Genomic DNA, 24,075 nt, shown 5'->3' with positions numbered 1-24,075 from the left:
CTGGGTTCTGTGAAGTCCTGTGCTGACATCAAGTGGTGACATATTTTTCATGCCAAAGGGAGCCAGACTGGCTGTGCTGTTGTATGCATGGGATGATTTTCATTGTCACAAGAAGGTAAAGGCAAGTGGTCCCAGGTCTCAGGTCCCTGAGGTCATTGCCCAGCCTGTGCTTTGGTATGGCACAAAGAAATGTTCGTGCTGTTCTTCATCCACGCTGTGTTACAGTAAGTGAGTGCTGGGCACGGGAGGAACACCCAGATCCCAGAGCAGCTCTCAGTGGCACTGGCAAAGGGCCCCACAGTGGGCCAGGGCACGGAGAGGAGGGCACTGCTGTGCTACTGAGCTGGGCAATGATTTCTTTGGTTTGCCTTGGGTTTGTTTTTTGGGTTTTTTTCCCCATGTGTTGACATTGCAGCCGTGATTTGCCCTTAGAGGTTTTGTTTTCTCATGAGCAGGTGGACTTTAAACTTCACCATCTCTGCTGCAGCCATTTCCCACAGGATCTGCAGGAATGCAGGCAGGCACCTGAGGCTCAGAGGGTAGCCATGGCAAGGTGCTCTTGGATGATATTCTTCCTTCTCTCTGCCCTTTTCCCTCAGACAGAGCAGGCAGGTATGGCTTTCCTTTTTTTGCTCCTTTGGTTCTGATTTGTGCTGCTGCTTTTCTAAAAACCCCGGTAATTTTGTACCTTGTATAATGTGAAATCAATGAGAACAATCTGTGCCTTATTTTCTTTAAATTTCTGCTGTTTATTTCATGCAGCTAAGTGAAAACTGCTGTAAGCTAATGGGGCAATGCAGTTTTGAAGTACCAGAATTTATGCCAGGGTAATATTTTGTCTTTCCTTACAATTTTTTGAGTGTCCCAAGTATTAAAGCAAATTTTGTTTTATATTTCTAGTTGCTGCTGAAATAAAAATGAGAGTCCTATGGAAGAGGCCAATAGGCATGCTTCTTATAATTTGAAGTTTATGTTTCTGTATTAATCCTCCATGGTTTATCAAAAATAAGGAGGAGCTAGGCAAGGAAGAAAAAGATGGTGTTCTTTCAGGAAAGTCAAAACATGCTGCAGCAGAAGTTCACTGCCAGCTGTGCTGGATGTGGCAGAACCACTGCACAGCAGAAATACGTGCTGGGAGTCAGATAAAATTAAAAATGCAGAACAGATTTTTTTTTTTTTAATATCATGTGCAAGACAGTTGCTTATAGGATATCCTTCAAAAAGATAACTAAATAACTGTACACAGTGCTGGAATAATTCTGCTATTGCTCTCACCTTTTCCAGTTCTATGATTACAGATTACTTCAACCAGCAGTGTTGGGTGCCCAAACACTGTATAAAAGAGAAAAAAACCCCTGAATATCCCCTGCCCCAACATATTTACTTTCCAAGCACAGAAGGACTGGCAAACACGTGCTGACACACATGGTCACACATTGCTTCATGGGGAAGATGAGGCTCCAGGCTGGCACCAGCTGCCCAGCTGGCAGGCAGATTTTGATGGAGGTGTCATTTGCAAAAAGGAGTTTTAAGATCTGTTAATTGGTCTCTCCTCCTCTTTACTCAAATCTGAAAGATTACAGTGTCTTCCACATGAACAGTGGTATGGAATATAGCCCTCTTAGCTATGAGCATTGCTGAGGGTTAGTTTTTCTTTACTCCCCTTAAGAGAGAATTGATTGAGAACTCAGCCATGTCATGGCTTCACTTCTCAGCAAAACAAAAATTGCCATGAACTAAGACCAAAGAGCATCAGTTTGGATCCACCACCATAACTTAATACCACTAATACTCACTTCTACCAATGCATCTGAGATCCCTATGCAGTCACAAAATAGCCTTTGCCTTTTATAATAATGCTTTCCCCCTTTCCCTGGCTGTGCCACCACTCCCTGCTCTGTATGTCTTGTGCAGGAAGGGTTTCAAATTCCCCCTGCTTGGGAGCAAGTCAGGCATTCCCCAGAAGTAAAAACTCTCAGCTCCTCAGGTGAATTTGGGCTAAGACAGTAGAGCTCCTTAACTATGTAAGTTTAATATGGCTGAAACCCCAAATCAGCCAAAATTATTTTTCTTAAAAAAGAAGGTAGAAGTATATAAGGAAATTAATCTAAGTACTTATATTAGTGTTTTGTCATCCAATGTTCCAGTATTTATATCAGCTCATGATGCAAACAGTGTTATCAAGAGACAGAGACGTGCCAGTTCCATCCTTCTGGAAGAGGTCCTTCAAGGCAGCTTGGAAAGAGAATGCCTAGAAGAGAGATGTACACATGAAGAAGCAAGAGAAGTATTTGAAAATGATGAAATGCTTGTAAGTATTTTGTTTCCCTGCATGCGCAATAAAAACTGCTGCTATGATACTTTACTTGTGAAACACAAGACTGCTCCATTTGTTTGGGTTTCTCTCCATGTGAAATCTCTGCATTTGCCATCTCAGCAGGCAGCAAGCAGGTGTCTTCCATGGTCAAAATGGAAATGAGGAGGTCAGCTCTGATATTGTTCAAGTCCTCTCCAGAAAATGATGTGTCATGCTGCTTGTATTAGTAAATTATGTGGCTGCTGACCACACACAGAAATATAGCATCAGCATCCCTTAGGGACCAGGAGGTGAAGAGGAGCACCTGGAGGGCAGCACAAAGGAATTCCAGCCACTCCAGACAGTAAATTGGGTTCATCAGGGCCCAACTCAAATGCCTTTATGCAAATGCATACAGCATGGGGAATAAATGAGAGGAGTTAGTTCATCCCAGGGGCACTGGTGTGTGAACCCCATCCCTGGAAGTGTTCAAGGCCAGGCTGGATGGGCCTTTGAGCAGCCTGGTCTAGTGGAAGATGTCCCTGCCCACACCAGGAGATTGGAGCTAGATGATTTTTAAGGTCCCTTCCAACCCAAACCATTCTGTGATTTTATGACGACAGAGGGAATGAATGCACCAGCAAGTAGTGGGTCCTATAGAGAGGAGCTCACTTGGTGAGTAGCTGCAAATTCCTTTGCAGCAGGGGCTCTCCAGACATACAGAGATGGATGCTGTGCCCTTTAATGGGGACCTGGATGGAGTTTTGCTTGCAGGGAAAGCAGAGGAAAGAGCTGTAGGGCTGCCATGGGCAGCTGTGGTGCTTTGGGGAAGGAGGGGTGGGCAGAGGTGTGGCTTTGGGGAAAGCAGCTCCAGGGCCAGCTGCAGAACCCAGGGAGATGCAGGGCACAGGGCGGAGGTGGCCAGCATGGTGCCCACAGCTCTGCCCTTGCTGACCCCTCTGCCTCCAGCAGCACCTGCCAGGGCCAACAGGGATGGGACAGGATGGGGTCCCTTCCCAGGCTGCTGCACGCCAGAGAGAAAATAGCCAGCCAGTGTTTTCAGGGAGCTGCATTGCTAAAGGATCCAGCTGTTCCTCTCTGGCCTGTGAAGTGTTTATTTTCCTGTACAGCTTCTTAGGAAACAATAAAGTAAGCAGTAGGCAAAGCCCCTCCCTTCTCATGTGTATATTTGCTAGCAGCACATTATAGTTGTGCAACTCTGTAAACATTAAACCACTGTATATATTCTCTCATAACATGTTTTTTGGTTTAGCAAAATATTTATGACATATTACATTACTTGAGAATTAAAATCTAATTTCCTTTTTTTTTTTTTTTCACCCAGAAAATGTTTTGGGATATCTACTATGGTAAGCTGGCCTCTTGATTTCTCTCCTTCATGGTACTGTCACATTATGAACATGATTCAGTCTGGTTTTCTAAGAATTTATTCTATGAGAAACAATCAATGTCTATTTGTCATGTCTGTAGTAAAGCAGAAGGAAAGTTCTTGATGTGAAATAATTTTTTAAAAGTATACAGGAAAATATACAGGAAAGACCATTTAAATCTGCAAAAACAATAAAAGTAGAAGATGAGTAAAGGTTATCATAGTAAATAGGCTACTTCTTTCACTGAATCTGAAACAGCCTGGGACATGAGAAAGTATGTTTTGCTGATACAATAGAACAGCACAGTTCTACCAGCAAAATCTCCCAAATACAGAATTAGCACTTAAACCTGGACAAGGTAAATAGACATTAAAAGCTACTGAGCTGTCTACAAACTCTGCACGGTGGGATTGCATCATTCCCTGTCAGGTGCCAAGGCAAGAAATCTGTAGAAGCTGAGGAGGGCCTGATGTAACTAAATGCCACCTGAACAGGAAGCCTGTGGCACCAGCTCATGGTGACTGTGCCCTATTCCCTCCCTTTTTTCTGAATGCTTCATCCCAAGTCTTTCTCTTGTTTTTAATTTAGCTATTATCAATTTCTAGTCTTAGGTTTAAAGAGTGGAAAAGGAGGTGGCAAAACCAGCAGTCAGTAATAATTTTCTGCACAAGCCACTAAATTTCTTAGTCCTGGGAGCCACTGCATAAAAGAATCCCATTGGTACAAAGAGGTTATGAAGAATGATGCTAAATATCTGGCATTTTATTACTTCTGTGAGGGTGGGATTAGTTTCTAATTTGAGTCATTGGATATTTGTACTAAGCATGTCATGCAGGCTTCCTCTCTAGCCTAGGATGAGAGAAGGGAAACCAGTTCAGAATGATCCCTCCAAACAAGCTTGGCCACAATCAGGACACATTACTGACTTCAGCCTCAGGGGTGGCTTTCTTATTGTAATTAAAAGCAATATGTTCTGTCTTCCTCCTGAAGAACAGCAGTGTGTGTTTCCTTCTCTGTGGTGTCCTCTCTAACATTTTGGAGAGTGTTGCCTTTGAAAAGTAGCTTTTTCCTCCTTGCTAAACAAACACATTTGTTCATCCTGTCTTCCAATAATCTCATTTTCCAATAATCTCATTTTCTAGACCTCTGGTATCTGTGTTGCTTTCCCCTGAAAGTCCAGGGTGCAGTGGATAAATCTGCATTGTGAACACAAGAGGAAGCTTGTAATTGTTTGTTTGTTTGTTTGTTCTTATTTATTATACAGGCTGAGCACCCACCCAACTGCTGGGTCACCCCCTAGCTCTGTTCTGCACTGTTTTGTCCCTTCAAGTCAAAACTGATGCAGTGGCACCTTGCTGGATGTCTGCTGTCAGGGCACTTTGAGCTCACACTTGTCCCTGATCCTCTTTTATCAACAGTATAAACTTGGCCATTGCCAGTCTCTCTTTAAACACCACTTCCCAAAAGTTTTGTGCAAGCCTTATAGCAGTCTGCTCGCTGGATGACAATATCATTGGAGACATTTCTATTATATCATGTTCACTGATTGCCCCTAGGTCCCCTATTATATAATATGATTAGATTTAAATGGTTTGAATTATTTGATCTTGAAAAATGTTCGTTGTTTTTTACTTCCCACATTTTAATATTGCTGTGTGCTTACAGTTTAACCATAGCTTGCCAGTAATAACAGAAATCAGGCCAATTTCTCTATACTTCTTTTAATCTTCTCTTTCCTCCTTTAATAAAGCTAGGTGCTGGATTTATTTTCTTTCCAGCACAGATTTCTGAGGCTTGAATCCATCTAACTGCTTCAGGCTACAGGGGTAACCCCTCCCTAGCTCCAGCTCCTCAATTCTGCCTGCTCAGCTGTGCAGGTGAGATTCCCCCAATTCACCCAAAAACCCTCTCTGGAGGCCTGCATTGTGCTTGGATGTGCTGGTGGCATCTGACTGCAGATGGGTTGCTAACTCTTTCAGCCAGCATTTTAGTACATATACACTCAAAGACACGTGTGCCCATAGCCTAGGCAGATCATGATTGGTGGTTTTTCCCAGTAGCTGGGAGAGTTTTCACTTTTCCATCCCCAAAATCATGTAGGGCAGCTTGCTGACTGAATTAACCTCTCTGATGAGGTGTTAATTTTTAGAAAGGTTGGACAGCACATCCCAGGTTAGGCTCTCCTGGCTTGCTCACTGATAGCCTATGTCTATAATAAGTAGTTGTTACTTGGTTCATGTTTTCAAACTGCTTAGGAGTCATTCCTGAGAGCAGCTTGAAGGGAAACTGGCAGCTCTGCCTGGTGCTTCAGTCACAGTGAGGACACCCTCCTGTTTCAATGCTCAGTTCAGCAGAAAGAGCAAGCTTGCTAGTGTCTGAGCTGCTGCAGGATAATTGTGCAGATATAGAAAAGTTGTATTTCCTCCTGTTTTGATGTTGCTTGCTGCACACTTGCTCTATAATTTCGATGCTTTTTCTATCCAGTATGTATCAGTCTTAACATGGGAGACCAAATGTGATATGAGTCTTATATCACATTTATAAAAAGGTAGGAGCTGTGACAGTCCTTTTCCCTGAATCACAGCATCCATCCTCCAGCAGGAGGCTCTGCCTGTGGGCAGTTCCCAGCCTCTCTGCCAGGGGCTGCACCTCTGGAAGGAGATTTGAGCTAAAATTACCCCTGGGGAGCAGTTTAGTGGCACTTAGCCCATTTCTTTTCAAGCTGCTCTCACAAGGCCTCTCTGAACAGCTCGTGTGCTGGGATGGAGGCTGTGCAATTTGGGATTTGTGCTGGTGCTGACTCCTCCCTCTCCGTTTCTTCAGGTGGCAGGAGGTGCTCCTCAAGCCCCTGCCAGCACAATGGGGTGTGTGAGGACAGCATCCGTGGCTACACCTGCACCTGTGCTGAGGGCTACGAGGGCGAGAACTGTGCTTTTGGTAAGGCACTGCCCCCTTCTGAGGAGCCCCATCTTGTCACAGGCTGTCCCAATGAAACCACACCCAGCTCTCCCATGGTGCCACTTCCCATGGTTTTGGGTAAAACACACGGTTCTGGCAGAGCAGGGTCATGTGTGCTGCCTGCCTACAAAACATTATGGAATCCTGAAGTTCCAGAGGCTGTCTCTGTGCCCTGAGCCTCCCTTATCTGGGCATGCTGCAAGAGAGCTGAAAACCAAACCACCTCATGAGTACACCCCAAAGCCAGCCCGGCCACTCCACTGTGCTGCCTGGCTGCTTGTGCTGCTGTGGTCCCTGGTCTAAAGGACCAAGGCTGCAAGCCAGGGTGGCTTCCCAGGCACCCTGGTGCCTCAGAGGCCACACACCCCCACAAGACAGTCCCTGAGGACAGAAGGACTCCAGAAAACAGACTGTTTCTAGTGCAAGTGAAAAGCATAAAGTAAAACAGATGTGCTCTGGCACATGAAAACCCCAGGCCAGATACTACATTTTTATATCTGCCAGGTTCTACTTTCCAGCCCTGACATCAGGATTTCTGCTGGTTCAGAGGGCCCCTGGGGTGGGAGACGCCCTGGCTGCAGCAAGGCAGGGTTGCTCTGTGTATAAGGGGTGTGACTGTGACCAGCTTCTGGGGAGCACAGAAGGTGACACAGCTTGGACCAGTGCTGGGAACTAGATCATCTCAGAGCCTTAGGCAGCCCTGTTATACAAGATTTTTTGCTACCTACAAGCTAGATCAAATAACAGTTGCTTTGTGCTAAAGATTTAAGTGATTGCTTAGCTACGCAAAGACGAGCATGTTTTGAAGTTCATACTCCCTTTCTTTTTTTCTTATCTTTGGTAGCTGATGTATGCAAAATCAAACAAGTATGCAAAATGAGTGCTACATGTTTTTGTCAAAACCAGAAACCTTAGCTGCCTTCTTTCTCCAGCAATGTTTGTGTTCATAAGGTGCAGCAGCTCCCCTTGCTGCACACACTTGGTGTTTTGTTTAAAAATCCTTGGCACCCTTTCCCAGAACTCAGAGGTGCAGGGAGCTGCAGGGGGAGCACAGTTTGCAAAGAGTCTGTGAATGCTGCAGAGACTCAGCTCCCTCCAAGTTCTGCTTAACAAGGGGGAAAAAATCCCAGTGGTAAATACTACCAAAGAGAGTCTCAACCAACATCCACACAAAGGGAATAAAAAATAAAACACAGAGGACTCAAGAGATGAAAGAATACTCCATGTTTTTCTTCTGCTTGTTCTGTTTAGCTAAAAATGAATGTCACCACCAAGCAAAGGTAGGATGTGACCACTTCTGCTATCCAGGAAGGGATTCCTACCGCTGTTCCTGTGCTGATGGCTACGAGCTGGGGAAGGATAAAAAACAGTGCATTGCATTAGGTAGGTGTGAGCATGGAGGCAAGGGGGGCACCTGCTCAGGGCTGGGTGGGAAGGCCACCATCTAACAGATGGGATCAGCCTGCTTTGAGCCTAAAGCAATATTACTGGTTAGAATAAGGAATCTAGGGAGGACCACCCAAGATGCCAAAGTAATGGCAATAGAAGGGTTATTTGATCAGAACGTTTAAGTAGGAATCAGCAGAGGAGACTTGCACCACCCTACACATCACTCACTGGACCAGGTTTTCCACTCCTGTGTTTGGTAAAGAGCAATTCTGCTGAACATGTTTGCTTGGGAATGAAATTCAATTGATTCCTATCAGGTGACCCATGGTCTAATAAATGAAGGGAAACATTTGCTGCCAATTTAATTAGCTTGAAACAGTAGCCCTTTTTAGTTCTTCAGTCTCCGATTAGGTATCTCATTCAATTTCATCCCCTTACAAAGTAGGTCTACTAAAACCAGAGCAGTATATTTAGACCTGTCTGTAGTAGCACAACTGGGGCAGCCAAATAGGAGTTCAGTTGTAAAGCCACACTTTTGGTGGTGACAGACTGATGTCCACACTCAGTGCACACTTCAGGTGGGCTTTACATCAAACTGGCCCAGTTCAGTCCTGTGGACTGAGCACCAGGCAGCTGTGTGCACCTGGAAGGTGCCCTGTGGTTTAGCTTCACCTGAACAGGATCCAGTGTGTGTGACCCAAACCCAAACCAAGTGGAAGTGTGACAAATGCAGGTAACTGGGTGATCCAATCAAAAAGCATGTGTGCTGTTTGGACCAATGAGAAAGGCATGCATGTCCCTAGAGTGGCAGCTGTAACAAGGAAAAACCAGCATTTACCTTGTCCAGGCTGGGCCACAGCTCTCAGGTATTTGACACAATGTGAATACAGGCTACAAAATGAAAAAGCAAGATGTGCTAATGGTTGGCTGGAGAGGAAGCCTCATTTCATTAGTGAAATGAAGCACAGTGAAACCTGCTCACTACAAGCCTAACACAGTGACCATGTTCAGCCCATTGCTAAACTATTATGACTACAATTGCCAAACAAATTATTCCAATTTTCACCAGCTGAGAAATTGATATTCTTTTTTTCCTCTGTCCAAAAGCAGAACCCCAAAGTCTAGGCATTTACAGGTATTAGCTATCTTGAAATGACACTGCTATCTTGAAATGATACAGCATGAAGTTTTGATTTTTTTTTTTTAATTCATTAGATGCATGTGCATGTGGCAGACTTCAAGACAGTGATAACCTTATAAGTGAAACCAGGAAGAAAAGTGATGAGCGATTTCCTTGGCAGGTATTCCCAGCAATTCATGAAATCCATCACTTCACCCTCACATGGACAGTGCTATCTCTTGGGGTTTTTTGCATTTTCTTAGGTACTGCTGCTAAACCCAGAAGGGAAAGGCTTCTGTGGAGGAGTGTTGCTAAAAAGTAACTTCGTGTTGACCACAGCAGAGTGTGCCCTTCTGCACGGCCATTTTCAAGTCAGGGTTGGTTCTGGTAGGTGATCAAACATTTTTTCTTGCTGCAGCACATTTCAGTACAGACAAGCTAAATTTTAAACAAGCTTACTAAACTTCTTGCTGCATAAAAATACTGTTAAAGGAAACAAATATGATGTTATTTAATTTAAGCACCTCGAGTCGAGTATCTGAGCTAGAACTACAGCTACCCCCCATTCCCCTTTACAAGGCAAGCAGAAAGTGCCTCTTGAGCACAGCGCAGAACTCAGCACTCAGAGATCAGCTTACATGGTGGATTTAGTGGTGACTTGTTTCATGCCAAAATCCACGTTAGTGCTGTATATTCATCCTTACTGCTGAAATTATTTGTGCTCCCACCAGCATTAAAAAGCTGCCAGTGTTATTATTCCTCGTTTCCCTTTACTGCAGAGGAAGAGGCCTTTAGCTGCACGTGTTTCTCAGCACGACCAGGCAGCTTGCATGCAGCTTTCAGGTCTCTGATAGACCATTCCTAAGAGCAGACAAATGTCATTGCTCCACAGGCCCTAATGGAACAAGTGGAACTGGGAAGATAATGCAGATCAGGGAGAAGCACATCCACATCCGCTACGATGAAGACACTGGTGAGAACAATATTGCATTGCTACAACTTCAAGAGCACGTTGAGTGTGACAGCTCCCACCTTCCTGTGTGCACCCCTGAGAGAGACTTTGCAGAACACGTTTTAATTCCAAAATTGGCTGCTACAGTCAGTGGCTGGAGAGTGGAGGGTGATGAACTTGAAGGCGAAGAGCTGCAGGTTTCATACCTGCCTGCTGAGGACTGCAAGCAAATCCTCAACGTCAGCCTCACAAACAGGCAGTTCTGTGGGCACCTCCAGGAGGCTGTGCACAAACACCTGGCTGGAGGGAGCTTTTTGGTCACTGAGTACAAGGGCACGTGGTTTCTCACTGGTATCCTGGGATCCTGGCCGCTGGAAGACACTGACTGGGAAACGCTGCTTTTCACCAACACTGCAAGGTACATGGTATGGGTTAAACAAAAAATAAAGTAAAACACAAACACAACCAACTCCCAAGCACCAAGCTCCTACCAATCATTGCAAGGAAACATGTGGATGCAGCCAGTACTCCCATTTGACTCTACTACTATTTGCAGCAATGGAAGCTGCAACAATGACATGTATTTAACTCCAGTTTATACAGAAAAGCCTGTTTGTCTTTCCTTCTGATGCCACACAGTACTCTGAGTCATGATACAGTAAACCTAGTTATTGAACTAAAAACTGATGTAAAATTTCCCAGAACTGTTCATCCTAAACCTCAAAACATGTTGAGTATTTTTTCTGGGATTTCAAATGTTGCTAGTACCCTGAGGTTTGATTCAGCAAATTCATATTCTTTTTTCAGGATCCATACAAGTAAAACGTAAAAGACATAGGGAATGTCAAGCTTTTAAATGTCTATGTTGAAGTAGCACTTGACATTTTCATCACAGTAAAAAAATGCTTCCCCTCATACATGGAATCTATGTTTTCCCTTATGAATGATGCCCATGTCAGTTAGAGGGTAAAATAAAACCCAACTATCAAAGACAACAAAAAATAAATGTTTTATTTGTTTTTAAAATAATTTTAAAACCCCCAAACTAAAATCTCAGTCTGGACAAAGTTATATTGTACCACCCCCAAACAAACAAACCAACCCCCAGGGTAGTAACACTTAAAATACTGGATCCAGTGGTAGTGTTTTCCCCAGAAGCAAAATAAAACAGAGTATGGATAATTTAGCTACATGAGTTTTTGTTCATCATAACAAAAATTAAACAAAATATGACAAGAATTAAAAAGAATCCCAAAGCCATCTGTGGGTGTCTACCACTCAAATCCATATATATTACTGACACAGTAATAGTGTGTAAAAGTGTCAAACACTTCTCTATTTTTTAGAGACAGTTTGAAGAGAGTATTTAATACCAGCAAAATTATTGAGACTTAAAAAAATGGAAACCATGTAAGAAAACACTACTTCCACTCTGAAGAACGGATTAACACAAGTAACAAAGGTTGATACTTCTCTATGAAGGATAAACACAGAAATAGTAACATGAAGTACTTTATAAAAGCTTTTAAGTAGTTGGGAAGGAATTAGGAATGCTTTGCTTTATTTCTTCATGAGATACTTTGAATGATCTAGAAAGCCTGTGGAAACAACCATTTCAAAGTCAACATTTCATTTCAATGCACTTTGTAACCCTGGCAGCCTTGGCCATTCTGGGAAAGGAGCCACAACCAGTTCCTGGTATTTCAGTCCTGGACATGCACCAGGCCATTGCCAGTGCTCCTGGGGTCACTGGGAGCAGCTCCACTGGGCAAGCTGAGTACCTGAAGAGCACCTGCAGGGCTAAGATGCAACACTCAACAACACACAGTTGACAGTGGAGGAAATGGGTTCTGCTTGCTGACCACAAGCTTCTGATGCTGATGGGAGATGTAGCCTTTGATGTGACCCTGGCAGAGGGAGAAAAAGGCAGAGTTAGTACCTGGAGCTGGTAACACAATCCCCACAAGCCAAGCAAACTCCTACAAGCTAACCACAGCAGAGCTGTTTATGCTCCCTCACCACAGCACTACTGCACCTAAATATCCATGAGGGTTCCAGTTTAGGTAACTGGGTCACTCTGGAGAGCAGCACAAGGCTGGAGCCACCACCCTGTTTGTGCACCAAGGGTGCTGTCAGACTGAGAGCCTCCTGCCAGGGCCCCCATGGGGGGCTTACACTGCCTCCAAGAGACAGAACTCCACAAAAGTGTTTCTAAAGTCACTCTTGCTCACTTTAAAATGAGAATTTTAACCAATCAGCATTCAATACCTAATAAACTAAATGACATAGTACTTCCTTTTCAGACACAGTGCTGTAACAGTGAAAGAAATCTCCCAGTGACCTAGACCACATCAAATAATGTTTCAGGAACAGAGTAGTGGCTAATGTTCTTGCTGACACTACAATGATGCTTCACAACCTCTGATTTAATAAAAATATTTATATTTCAAGCTTTTATCCATTCATAAGCAGTTGAGATTGATTTAGAGTAAAAGACAAAATGTGGAACAGAACCAAAGAAATCTAGCTGTACTTTTTTCCAATATGAGAAGACCAAGAGTCTCCTACTTCAAATGCAGAACAAATCGTTTTGGTGCCACTTGGAAAGTTTGTACTTTTAAATCAATGTTTCTGCATATATAGAAATGTCAGCATTGAATTTATAATGTGGAATTCAACTTCAATTTTAATTGATTCCTGCAAAAAAAGGCAGGAACTAGAGGAAGTCCTCAGGGCAAATGAAAACATTTCACTTTGAGCAGAAGTCTCTCAAAAAAAAACCACAAGAAAACCTGAGATTACAGATTAGGTTTTTGTCATAAACTGTTATTCTCTATGTAATATTTTTAACTGTCAGAAGTGTGGAAGCACCAGACAGCAAGTGGTGAGCACTCACCAAATAAATGAGGTTAGCTAAAATACACTGGACTTCATCAATATCAACATCATCTACTTGCATGAACTTCAGAGCAATCAGAAAAGCATCTAGAGACAGCTGATGAGTTTTGAGTAGTAAATATCTGAAAGAAACAACAGGAAAAATGTGTTATTGAAAAATAATCACTTTAAAATTCTGTTTCTTAGAAAAATGGTCTTTCTACAATGAATTCACCTTAACAGGAAGTCAGCTCTCTCAGAGAGATCTAAGGAGCATATACAATTCTACCCCAGTCCCAGGTGAAACTATATTAAATCTGCTTTTCCAAAAATGTAGTTTTTGTTATGCTTACACTTTCTTGAAGAGATTCCTGTATGTGATGATTTTCAGCTTCTCAAGGATAAGAAAGATTCCACATCGAATAAAGAAGGTCTCATGCTTTGTTAGAGCATCATTCAGAAGGAGAAGATTTCCTTCACTGCAAGGATAAAGAAATGAAAAAGTGAGAAGGTCTGACAGCAGTGAGGAAAGAAAGTATGACTTGGTAGGAATATGCCTCCCCTGCCTTTCTCCATCACCCCAAAGAACACTTTTTACTTAACACTTTTTGAACACAAAGCAGAAAAGCAAGCATCATACCTCACAGACTTTGTTACTTCAGCAAACTGCATAAGGTCATACTTTTTTAAGAGCTGAACTGTTGGCATATGGCCCTGAAAAATAAATGGTGTCCAAGTTTTCCAGGGTAAAGTTAAATACATTTTAAATAGAATCTAGTAAAAAAAATCTAGCTAAAAAAAAATTGTTAAGAGGAAAAAAGAATTTTTAACCACTTTTTTTTTTTTTTTGCTACAGAATAAGAAGTGAATAAAAGTATTTGCAAGACAACTCCTTCATCTCTCTCAAACAACTCGTAGCACAATCACAGTAACTACTGATTTATCATGATTTAGGGACAATTGATACTTAATATTAGGGAGCAACTATCAAACTTGTAGAATCAAGATCCTGTGACATGAGGCCTTGGCAGATTCAAATTTTATGTCACGGTTGTATAATTTAATCTACAAACAGAAGAACTGCAGGAATCCCAAGCATTTCCAAAGGAATATAAGCAGTGCTTCAGCCTTGTCAATTGTTATCTCAGTCTGTAACAGATTTTTTTCTTCTCTATGCCTCCAATAAATTTAAAGAAACAAAATTAACTGAACCATCTACAGAATCAAAAAGAAACTTTGCCTTTTATCCCTTGCACAGCAAAGATCAGAATGCACATTGACTTGGTCAGACTTTAAATTTAGTTACATCATGCTATGCTATTGCTAACTCCTTTCCTGGACGAAGGATTAGCTGAGAGCAGAACTGAGCTGCAGGTTTACTGAGAGCTGTTAGGAACAAAAAAACCAACACACAAGCTATTTTGGTAGTTTGAAGTTAGTGTTCATCTTTGGGCTCTGATTTAAAAAAAGCAACTGTAAATACAATGACCTTTATCTAGTTTCTTTAATGCCTCTTGTACACTAAAACTGCTTTAGAAAAGCCACAGTAATTTTAGGCACTAACAGACCAACCAGTCTAAGGCACCCAGTTGGGACAGGGACAAAGATTTAGGAAGACTGTTAATAAAGCTTTTAGGAAGACTTTTTTTCCTTTATCAACCCTACCACTGATTGATCTGAAAACAACCACTAAGAAAGTCAACAAATAAATAAGGAAAACAGAAGTTAATTACCATACCCACTATACTCCCCCTTTACCCACTTGACACAGCAAGGGATTGGTGGAAAGGGAGCACTGAAAGGAAAAAGCAGGGAAGTCATAAACAGGCCAGGGGGAAGGTGGAAAATGGCAACTCAATAAAGGCAGGTGATAACATTCTACATGGGTAGCTTTGGGAACAGGGCCAGAACAGAAAACTCTAAAATCTAGTTCCTGTCCCCTCAGTCACAATGAATTAATACTCAGCATAATCCACTAATTCAGGAATACACAAATGTTAGCACAGCACATGGTAAAAAACAGGAACAAGAAACAGAGGTGCTTAATTCTTTTAATAGAAATATGAAATAATCAAATAGTAACAAGTCTTCACTGATTTTTCAGAACCAAAATGCTCTGCCACATGATCCTTCTGACATGCCTTGAATGGGAAAATGTAGGGAGGTACAAATAAAAAAGCCAAAGACAGGCTGTAGTTGTGGCAAACCCCTCTCAACAGTCCTCAGACATCTGTTTGCACACCCTCCTTTCTTCCACGAAGTGAAAGAGGCAGAAAATTTTATTCTATTGAATCCACACCTTCCCTGGCCTTTGTGTGCGTTGATCAGCAGAGAGGCACTCTGCTACAAGACAGAAGTCACACTGTTGAGAGCCTCTCCAAAGAATTCAAATATACCTTCATTAAAGTAGTAAGATCAGGTTGCAACCTTAGGAAGGGTGGGAGAAAGACAGGGGGAAAGGAGGGCGAGGTTGGTTTTGCTTGTGGGTGGGTATTTTTTTGTTTGGCTGTGTTATTTCCCCTCCTATCTCCTTTCCCATGTTGCTGTAAATGACAACTCAACACTTTTTGCCCTCACATAACAAGGTGTGCATTTTCTGGCTCTTATAGGAGTAAAATAGCCTCTGAATTCCACTAAGGGAAAACCAAGAAAATACTGAGCATCAGTTCTACAGTCTGCATGTGTACCCCTTCCCCTTATTCAGGAAAGTAGCATCTACTCACCAACAACATTTTTACTGGCAGCAGGTAGATCAAAATCATTCTTTTGTTCTTCTGGCTAGATCGGTGACAGTGCTCAAAGGCAAATGACAGATACTCCTCAGCTGCAGGCACAAGAACACAAATCAGCCACAAAAATGGATTAATCTGTAACCCAAATTCTGTGCTCAATGTCCATCTCTCTTGACCGCATAATATTGGAAAATGTTTACAAAAGAATCACGTCACTCAAAGTACATCAAGTTGGAGATTCACACAAAATACAAAGTATTACTAGAAAGGTAAGTTCTCCTTCAGAAAGTCAAAGAAAACTTGTCAAGATCTTCATGTCAGACATTACAGTTACAAGTAATATTGGATTTTTCAGCTAATTTCAGTAATATTATTGTGCTCCTATTACAGAAGCAGAGAATCTCAGGAAGTGCTGGTAATACACTCTACTTCCTAAATTGAGATTAGGTTCTTCAAGAGATGAAAGCTGAATGCAATGCCTACATCTCCTGAGCTGCAGAAATGTGCCAGTGATACCACAAAGCATAGCAGCATGAAAATCTCTCTGCAGCTTCCACCGATAGAGAGAAATAATAAGGCTGAAAGGCAGAACACAGTTTGGAGTAACAGAGCCAGCTCCAGAACAGATGTTGGTCAAGGGCTGCAGTTAGTGAGGAAGCTGTACCCCTAAGCTCCAGAAGCAAAATCTATTAGAAATTTAGGAAATGCAGTTTGTACATCTTCCAAAATCAATGGATCGAGAAACTAGAGTTTGCTACACTACAGTTTGTTGAAGATTTTCTATGTAGCACACAGCAACTTGGAGATTTGAAGGCTCCCTTGCAAAACCTTTACAAACCTATTCTTTTGGATACTCACACATTTTGTAATGCACACACACAATGCATAAGACTGTAGGGAGCTTCAGTGACACAAATATTTTAAAGCTGGGCATACACTACAATTCTAAGGGTCATGAAACCTCATCTCTGTTCTGAGTCAGCCTGTGGGCTTGGACCTTTCAGCATAACTTTTCCTTTGATCAGTGCAATTCTGAGTCTCACACACACAACTCCAGCAAGATTTCATGCCAAGCAGCAAGACTTTAAAGTGGCACACAGTACCTTGCTTAAAGTCACTGTCAAACATGGCCTTGCGTCCCACATAGTATTTGTAGGTAACTCTCTGTGCCATGCTGTACTCATCCTTCAGATTTGAGCTGTCTATTGCTCTAATTAAGGGCTTACAGAGATGGAGCTTGTTGATCTGTTGAAAAACAAAATAGCATTTTAATCAGCATGCAGATAGACGGTATAATATAAAACCAGGGTGGGTTTAACTTAGAATATGAAATACAAAACACAGCTTACCAGACTTGAAGCCTACCTTAAAATAAATTTTAAACAGCTGATTCACAAGAAACAACATGCCCCACTTCTTGGAGTCTTCGATGCCTGCTCGACTGTCACAAAGAAAAAGAAAAATCTGCTAGTACTGAACACTGTAAGAAAAGAATGACTTTGTCCTCACAGTAAATTTATGCCATAGATATTCACTCCATAGCATTTTTAGGGTAAACATAGGTGTAGCTCTGCTATATATTTTCTCAACATAATGAAAAGATGTCATGCCGAGTATTATTCATCTGCATCAGGGTCCACTCTCCAGTCTGCAGATAACATACACAAGCACAGCAGTGGCTTATAATACCTGAGATGAAAGAAAGACCCAAAAAAAAGCATTTTTTCCACTTCAGAAGTGTTAAAATTGCTAACACTGGAAACCAGAGCCACCTCTTTTCCATCTAATTAATTCTAATGGAGCAAACTTCACAACTAAAGCATTAATCACCTTTCCTGAGAAACAGGGACATAATCAGTCCCTCCCAACAACCCCTGCTAGGAATGCTGAATCTGAAGTGAGGGTTCTCCCTCTGCAGTTAATAGTCAAGAGATTAAGACAATAAACGAGAAGAGAAAAGTTTTTTTCATTAAGCTTTTAGCAATTTTCTAGTGCAAGTGCAGCAGGGGGACCTTCACTTACGTGTCGCTGGCACAGACTCGAAAGCAGCCCATCAGCAGCTCTGCTGCCTTTTCCAACATGTCACCCAGTTTGCTTTTCCCTTTCTTCACAAGCTGTTGATCTGCCTAGCAAAAAACAATATGCAATTCTACATCGTGGCTCACTGGGCTGCAAAGTTTAATTTTAATTTAGCATTTTATAAAGTATTATAGCAAGAGATCTGTCATGGCTGTTACCTCCCACATCTAGAAGGCAGTCAAGCTCGAGGAACAAAAGAAAACACTCAGAGAGGCTCCTGGACATGTACCAAGCAGTCCTTGGAAAATAGCACTGATCACTATTACCTTTAGTAACACTCAGCTTAATGCAGCTCTCAGAAACCTAAATTCCGATTTAACACCTGAATTGGAGCATTAACACTTCAACTCAAGTGTACAAAGACCAAGAGCCTGGAAAAAATTATGGAGTTTTAGAAATTATGAAGTTTTAGAATTGAGTCTTAGAATTTATAATTCAGTTTCTCTCCACAGCCACAAAGACTAGATGCTATTTCTAAACCATATTCAACAGTTTCCAGTAGTGACACACACTGCTGGGACTTGAGACATCCAGAAGAAAGATAAAACATATGTTACAGCAGAAAGAGGGAAAAAAAAAATCAGTTGTCAAGAGACCCTGTCGGATCTCAAGATCTCAGTCCTGAGATGCTGAGCCTCCGAGACCCTGGGGGGGCTCGGGACTCCTGGAATGTTGCCAGAAGTGTCTGGTAGCTGGACTTTAACCCTACACAGGAAACGACAAGGATGAGGGCTTCACAGGGAGAATGGTGAAGGGATTAGTTAATTAGAGAGTGAGAAACAGGGTTTAGGATAGATGGTATTGGGGAAAAATGATAAATATTGTATACGTCACAATGGGTATAAAGATAGGTGCCTGCCCCGGAGGGCAGACAGGGTGCCCATGGCTGACTGCTGAGCAGATCTCTGGTGGCTGAAAGAACATCTTTTAGATAAACAATTAATAAACATAAAACCAGAAAGAAGAACTGAAGCCTCTTCTCGTCTTTCGATACCCGGGCTGCCCCAAGGCCACCCCGGGCCTTCCAGGCCCCTCAAACAGCCGAGATAAACCGGACAAAACACCTCCAGCATGACTGATTCAACACTACCCTTTCTCATGCATCTCAGAGATATGGATTGCCCTCATTCAAACTGAGAACTGAGACTTGTTGCAGAGCAGTCACAAACACAGAAAATACTCCCTGTGCAAGCATTCCACATGTGGTTTTGTGGGTAAGTGGGCACGAGAGAGTGATGAGGGGAAAATACTGGATATTGTCAAACCCTAACCTCACTTGAACCCTAGCTTCAATGCTTCAGGTGAACAAAATCACAGCTCTGCCACTTACCATGGCCTAGAAGTTCTCAATAGATCCCTACACAAGCTACTTAAATTCACCAGTCTGAGAAAAATTATGTAAATTTGGGGATTATTAACATGTCAGCAGCTGTATGAGCTCACCAAGGGCTCCAAAGAGCACCAGAAGTGGTGCACACATCTGGAAAAGGGGAGCAGAAAGTTCCCTCTTCAGATCTGGTGAATGGTTGAATCATCTTGGTTGTCTGTGACACCTCCAATTTCCACCAAATGCCAGGGAAAACACTATGGTGTAAGTCACTATGTCAATAGTGACTTACACCATATGCCACTCAATAAAGAAAATATTTATCCCTTCATAAGTTCTAAGCAACTGCTGGGAGTTGCATTCAGGTCCTCAGAACTCCTCTAGTTCCATCTGCAAATAGGAGGTGGACAGATTGAACAACCTCACTTTTCAATAGGACTGGATGAATTTAGCATGTCCAAAAAATCCTAAACAATGAGTTAAAGAGAACTGAGCAAAATTAGACTGTGTAACAAACTCTGTAAAAATATTTCTATAGTGGAAATACCAAACAGATAAAAGTAATAAGGATGTTAATCAGATCTACTTACATTATTAGCAAAAATTCGAAGATCAAGGGCTACAGAATACATAATAGGTAAGGCCCTGGAAAAGAAATCATAGTACACTTAGTAGGTGCAATTCAAGCAATAAGTAAAACATGAGAAATAAGCAAATTTTTTTTGTTAGTTGGTCATACAATTAGAAAAGGACAGTTCTTCAAGATCTCAGCATTTGAGAAACCCTACACTACAAAAATTATGTCGAAAGTCTTTTTTACTGTGGCTTTAATAAAATTCCACTTCTCTTTGAACAAATCATTCATGTATTTACATATGGACCATTCTATGTAATCAAGCTCAGATGTTTAGATTCCACACTTTGAACATGAAAACTCAACCAGGCAACAAAGCCAATTAGGCTTAACTTTAGCATCACTGGGGATAAATAAAACTAGAGGTATAGTTTTAGTTTGACTCCAATGGTATTATACTAAGAAAAGATGAGGCTATTTTTTAGTAGCTTTCTACCATGTACTCACCAATTTTCTTCTTTATGTGCCTGAAATGCTCGCAGGAAAGATGTACTGCATTTAGGAAAATTTAAACTGCCATTAAATAAAGCACAGATTTGAGAAACAGCTATTCAGTGGTACCATATATGACTTATAGTGGTACCATATATGACTTCATGAAAGACTAGAAATCAAAACACCATCAAGAAGCTGAGGAGCTGAGTTGCAGCCATGGAGGAACATGAGCAGAGCCATGAGCTCCTTTGAGTGGCAGCAGCAGTAAGGAACACTGGCAGAGATAAGATAGAAGTTTTTTTATCAATATCTTCCCCTCCAGCCACGTACAAACTGCAAGGTATCATAATGACTTGAGACTCTCCTATGTTCTGGGAGGAATTAATATTCTATTTTAGAGCCAAGTAAAACATTCTTTCTTAACCCTATAGAAAGCTGGAAGAAGAATGTATCTGGATTTCCTTGCTCAGAAACCTAAACAACTGAAGTGACTTGGGAAGCAGACCACATTCTATCACATTTTTTAAAACCATAAAGAGAACTTAGTCTACAAGAAGTTAATCTGAAAACAATATGCAAGATTTATGGAAAAGGATATTGGACAATAACTGTTTGGCATTTGTATGCTTCTATGAAGTCATGGTTTGCAACAGCATAAGTACACCTGTCAAAGAAAAGGTGCATTAGTGCATCAGAAAATATACATAAATGAAATACTTATTTTTGTGTCCTACCAGGCATGAAGTTTCACAGGTTATTTAAGGCACAAAGGAATATGACTAGAAGCATTCCTAAAACACTGGCACAAGTATTTTAATAGAGCACTAAGATTGATAATTGTAGAAAACAGATGCTAGAGATGAATAGGTATTTGTTCGACATAAGCTAATACTTATTGACACTGTCACCAAGATTAAATTTTAAAAATTCAAGACTGTTGAAAGAGACTAGGTGCAGAAAATTATTTAGTAAAAGCCTCGCAGAATTACTTAGATACTAAGCTCTCTTAAGAGTACTTTTATCATTAAAATTCCCTTTTAAAAATATTTCTTTCCCTCACTTATTTCACTCCAAATTCTTGTGCAGCTAGTAGGCAGAGGGGAAACAGCAAGCACTGACACCAATGCTGTGCCAATGGCCATACACAGATGATAGCCAGGTACATAGAGCAAACTTTATGTGGAGAGGAGAAACAAAGTCTTTATTTCCTGCAATTCTAGCATTATTTATAAGAGTAATAAATACCAAGTTTTCAGGTGTAAGCCCTTTAAAATAGGAAAGTAAACTTAAGGATATCCTTCCCCATCCCTGCTGCACACCTCACAACTGACTTTACATTCTGGGCCCATCTTTACCTTAAGTGGGCTGCAAACATTTCATCATATGGTGATTCCAAAACTTGTTGACACTTCTCCTCTGGAGATGGAAGCTAAGTGTAGAATAAATCAATAAAACATTAGAGGAACATCCAATGCACCAGAAACAGAACATCATATGCATATTTTGTCATGGCAGTTCTCACAGATTTGCTAGGGTTGAAGAGACCTCTAGTAGGCATCTACCAGAACTTTAAGTTACATTAGCAATCCTACCCAGAGTAATGAATTGCTCGTGTGCATTCTGTCTCCAGAACCTGAACAGAGCCAGCCTTAAATAAAAGCATCCAAAACACACAAACACCAAGCCCTTACCTTTTTTGTCCATAGTGCCTTCCATGGTGCTATGCTAATAACTAATACTGGTCAGAAACGACATTCAAAACTGTATCTGTCCATAAAACAATTCAAAATGAAACACAAAGAGCCAACCAGAAAACAAAAATTATATATAGTACCCCTGTAAAAAGAAAAGGGAAGCAAGCCTGTATGGGGATCCTACCTCAGCCTGTGAAACAGATTTCTGAAGTTTCTCTCCAATGGAAAGGAACCCACACATGGAGCTAGGCAAACTCAGTGTAAAACAAAAAACACATCCTCACCTGTAGCCTTGGATTTGCAACATGTGGATGTTTAAATGAAACTAATTCTGCACAAAATGTACCATCTCTGGTCTCAATGGCTTCTTGTACCTACCAAAGTAAACAGTTACATTACAGAAAAAAATCCAGCAACAGGCACACAACATATTTAACCAACATAACAACTACAGAAGCCACCACCGAGTTACCACTGCTCATACATATTAATATCAAATCAAATGCAAGTTTTTAAAGGCTTAAAACTGAATAAATCACTTTGTATTTCCAATACACCTATTGTTCAAAAAGGTCTCAGGGAGAAGGTAGAGAGAACACCATTGTGTTTTTTTCCTTATTTGTAGGATGCATGCATATGTATGTACATGGGTTTAGCACTGTAAAACAGCAGATTTGGTTAAGCTTTTTAAAGTTCCAGTTGGACTTATAGGCATCAAACACAGAGGCAAAGATGCAATCTTTGAGAAATGCTTTAAAATGAAGACAGGAAGATTTAACATGTAAATATCATTCCAAAGGCAATGTCTGATATTAGATTGATATTCTATCTGTATCAAATCCTTTTGAAACCTGCTAAGGTTGTAAATGTTATATTCTGTGGAAGAATGGTTTAATTCTGCTTCCTGCTAAAGAGAATTCCTTGTAAAAGCAGTCTGCTTGGGCAGGTTATTGTGACATCAAGGTGGAAATTTATTCAGTTATGGAGGTAGTTTCAGGTATTACTTCTTAAGAGTTTCTTTCCCATTGCTTGTGCTTTGTCATATTTTTGTCTCCCAATATGAAAAATAAATATTTTTGAGGTATGGAATACTCATACCAAATGGGAAAAAAATCCCATAGACTAAAATAGTAAGAAAAAAAGTAAAAATCAACTGTTTAAACTATTTCAGAAATTTGCGTTTAGCTTTTATTTCAGGAAGAAGAAGACGTAATTTTATGTTTGCAAGATAGTTTTTCCTCTTGAATGGAGTTCAATGGAGTGTCAACCTAACAAAACGTGGACTTTTCAGAGCAGACCGCTGTCCTGGCAGATCTCAGACGCTCCATTTTTGGAGATTAAGACCCAAACAATTACTTTCTTTTTGTGCCTTAACTAATGCCAGATGAAGTAGGATGGTAACAGCGACGAGAACACGACGGTCCAGCAAGAGCCAGCAGAGCGGGGACACAAAGGTTTGTCACTGACATCCAGCTGGAACCCCTGCGGCTCCTGCCCCTCCAGCCATGCATCCATCCATGGCAGCACTCGTGTCCGCGTTTCTGTGCATCTCCGAGCCCGCATCCCTGAAATCGCTGAGCTGCACCTGGCCCTGGTTACACACACAGAGCCCTCCTGGCCGTTCTTACCCATAATCACCTCAGAAACCCCCACAGTTTTCAGGCACATCCCTGGCACGCAGACGGTGTGTGCCTCACGCACACTGAATGAATATACCTCCCCACTCATCCTACGGTGATTTATTCCTTAACCAAGGCACCACATTTACAGCAAACCCGCATACTCACACAGGGCCCAGAGATTTATTAAAAAAATAATTTTAAAATCGTGCTTACTTGCTGCAGGTACTGGTTAATGGTGATGTGCGCCATTGAAGGAGCGGAGCTGAGGCGGGGGCCGCACACCGGTGTCACCGCGCGAGCCCCGGCACTCCCGGAACTCCCGCGCGCTTCCGGATCCCAGGGCGGCGGGAACGGCCCCGAGCGTCACGTGACGGCCCCCAGCGGCCGCTGCCCCGCCCACCGCGGGCCCGGGGCGTGGCTTCACTCGGACAGCCAATGGGAGTGAGCAGTGGGCGGGGCAGAGGGCGCGCGTCGGAGGTAAACCTCGTGCGCTGGGGCAGGCTGTGTGTTCAGGGCTTGCGGTGCGGTCTGAGTAGTGTCGCTGTCACCCTGCTGCCCCTTTACCCTCG

At 41.9% G+C, this 24,075-nt stretch overlaps 2 protein-coding genes across 5 annotated transcripts; one reads left to right on the top strand and one right to left on the bottom strand.

Moving 5' to 3' along the window:
* Positions 1–453: 453 nt before the first annotated feature.
* Positions 454–14,771, top strand: PROZ (protein Z, vitamin K dependent plasma glycoprotein). Of its 3 annotated transcripts, XM_074535918.1 has the most exons (9): positions 454–612; positions 2,148–2,311; positions 3,642–3,666; positions 6,511–6,624; positions 7,897–8,028; positions 9,250–9,335; positions 9,418–9,541; positions 10,047–10,524; positions 13,840–14,771. In XM_074535918.1, the coding sequence occupies exons 1-9, from the start codon at positions 546–548 to the stop codon at positions 13,853–13,855; spliced, it is 1,206 nt and encodes a 401-aa protein (XP_074392019.1). In that variant the 5' UTR covers positions 454–545; the 3' UTR covers positions 13,856–14,771. The 3 variants fall into 3 exon arrangements, with proteins under 3 accessions (XP_074392019.1, XP_005488060.1, XP_074392020.1); XM_005488003.3 differs by lacking the exon at positions 13,840–14,771 and having other exon boundaries at positions 10,047–12,014; XM_074535919.1 differs by lacking the exons at positions 6,511–6,624; positions 13,840–14,771 and having other exon boundaries at positions 10,047–12,014.
* Positions 11,092–23,889, bottom strand: PCID2 (PCI domain containing 2). 2 transcript variants are annotated; one of them, XM_074535920.1, is made up of 14 exons: positions 23,720–23,889; positions 22,169–22,258; positions 21,546–21,619; positions 20,789–20,854; positions 20,203–20,244; positions 19,712–19,766; positions 17,738–17,841; positions 17,081–17,156; positions 16,819–16,960; positions 15,707–15,807; positions 13,624–13,697; positions 13,337–13,462; positions 12,999–13,126; positions 11,092–12,013 (listed from the first exon to the last, which is right to left on the bottom strand). In XM_074535920.1, exons 1-14 carry the CDS (start codon positions 23,753–23,755, stop codon positions 11,907–11,909), a joined length of 1,221 nt encoding a protein of 406 aa, XP_074392021.1. In that variant the 5' UTR covers positions 23,756–23,889; the 3' UTR covers positions 11,092–11,906. The 2 variants fall into 2 exon arrangements, with proteins under 2 accessions (XP_074392021.1, XP_005488059.2); XM_005488002.4 differs by having other exon boundaries at positions 13,003–13,126; positions 23,720–23,888.
* Between the last annotated feature and the right edge of the window lie 186 nt (positions 23,890–24,075).

The sequence above is a fragment of the Zonotrichia albicollis genome, chromosome 2 (assembly GCF_047830755.1).
Source record: "Zonotrichia albicollis isolate bZonAlb1 chromosome 2, bZonAlb1.hap1, whole genome shotgun sequence".
Lineage (NCBI taxonomy): Eukaryota > Metazoa > Chordata > Aves > Passeriformes > Passerellidae > Zonotrichia > Zonotrichia albicollis.
The sequence above is the reverse complement of the archived record's forward strand: the minus strand, read 5'-3'. Positions and strand labels throughout refer to the sequence as shown.

Excerpts from the sequence above, each read along its gene's own strand:
- PROZ (XM_005488003.3), top strand. The coding sequence starts at position 546 with ATGGCAAGGTGCTCTTGGATGATATTCTTCCTTCTCTCTGCCCTTTTC. Across the intron at positions 6,625-7,896 it reads GGGCGAGAACTGTGCTTTTG|CTAAAAATGAATGTCACCAC; the intron begins GTAAGGCACTGC and ends TGTTCTGTTTAG. Across the intron at positions 8,029-9,249 it reads AAAACAGTGCATTGCATTAG|ATGCATGTGCATGTGGCAGA; the intron begins GTAGGTGTGAGC and ends TTAATTCATTAG.
- PCID2 (XM_074535920.1), bottom strand. The coding sequence starts at position 23,755 with ATGGCGCACATCACCATTAACCAGTACCTGCAGCAA. Across the intron at positions 22,259-23,719 it reads TTAACCAGTACCTGCAGCAA|GTACAAGAAGCCATTGAGAC; the intron begins GTAAGCACGATT and ends TTACTTTGGTAG. Across the intron at positions 13,127-13,336 it reads AGGAATCTCTTCAAGAAAGT|ATATTTACTACTCAAAACTC; the intron begins GTAAGCATAACA and ends TGTTTCTTTCAG.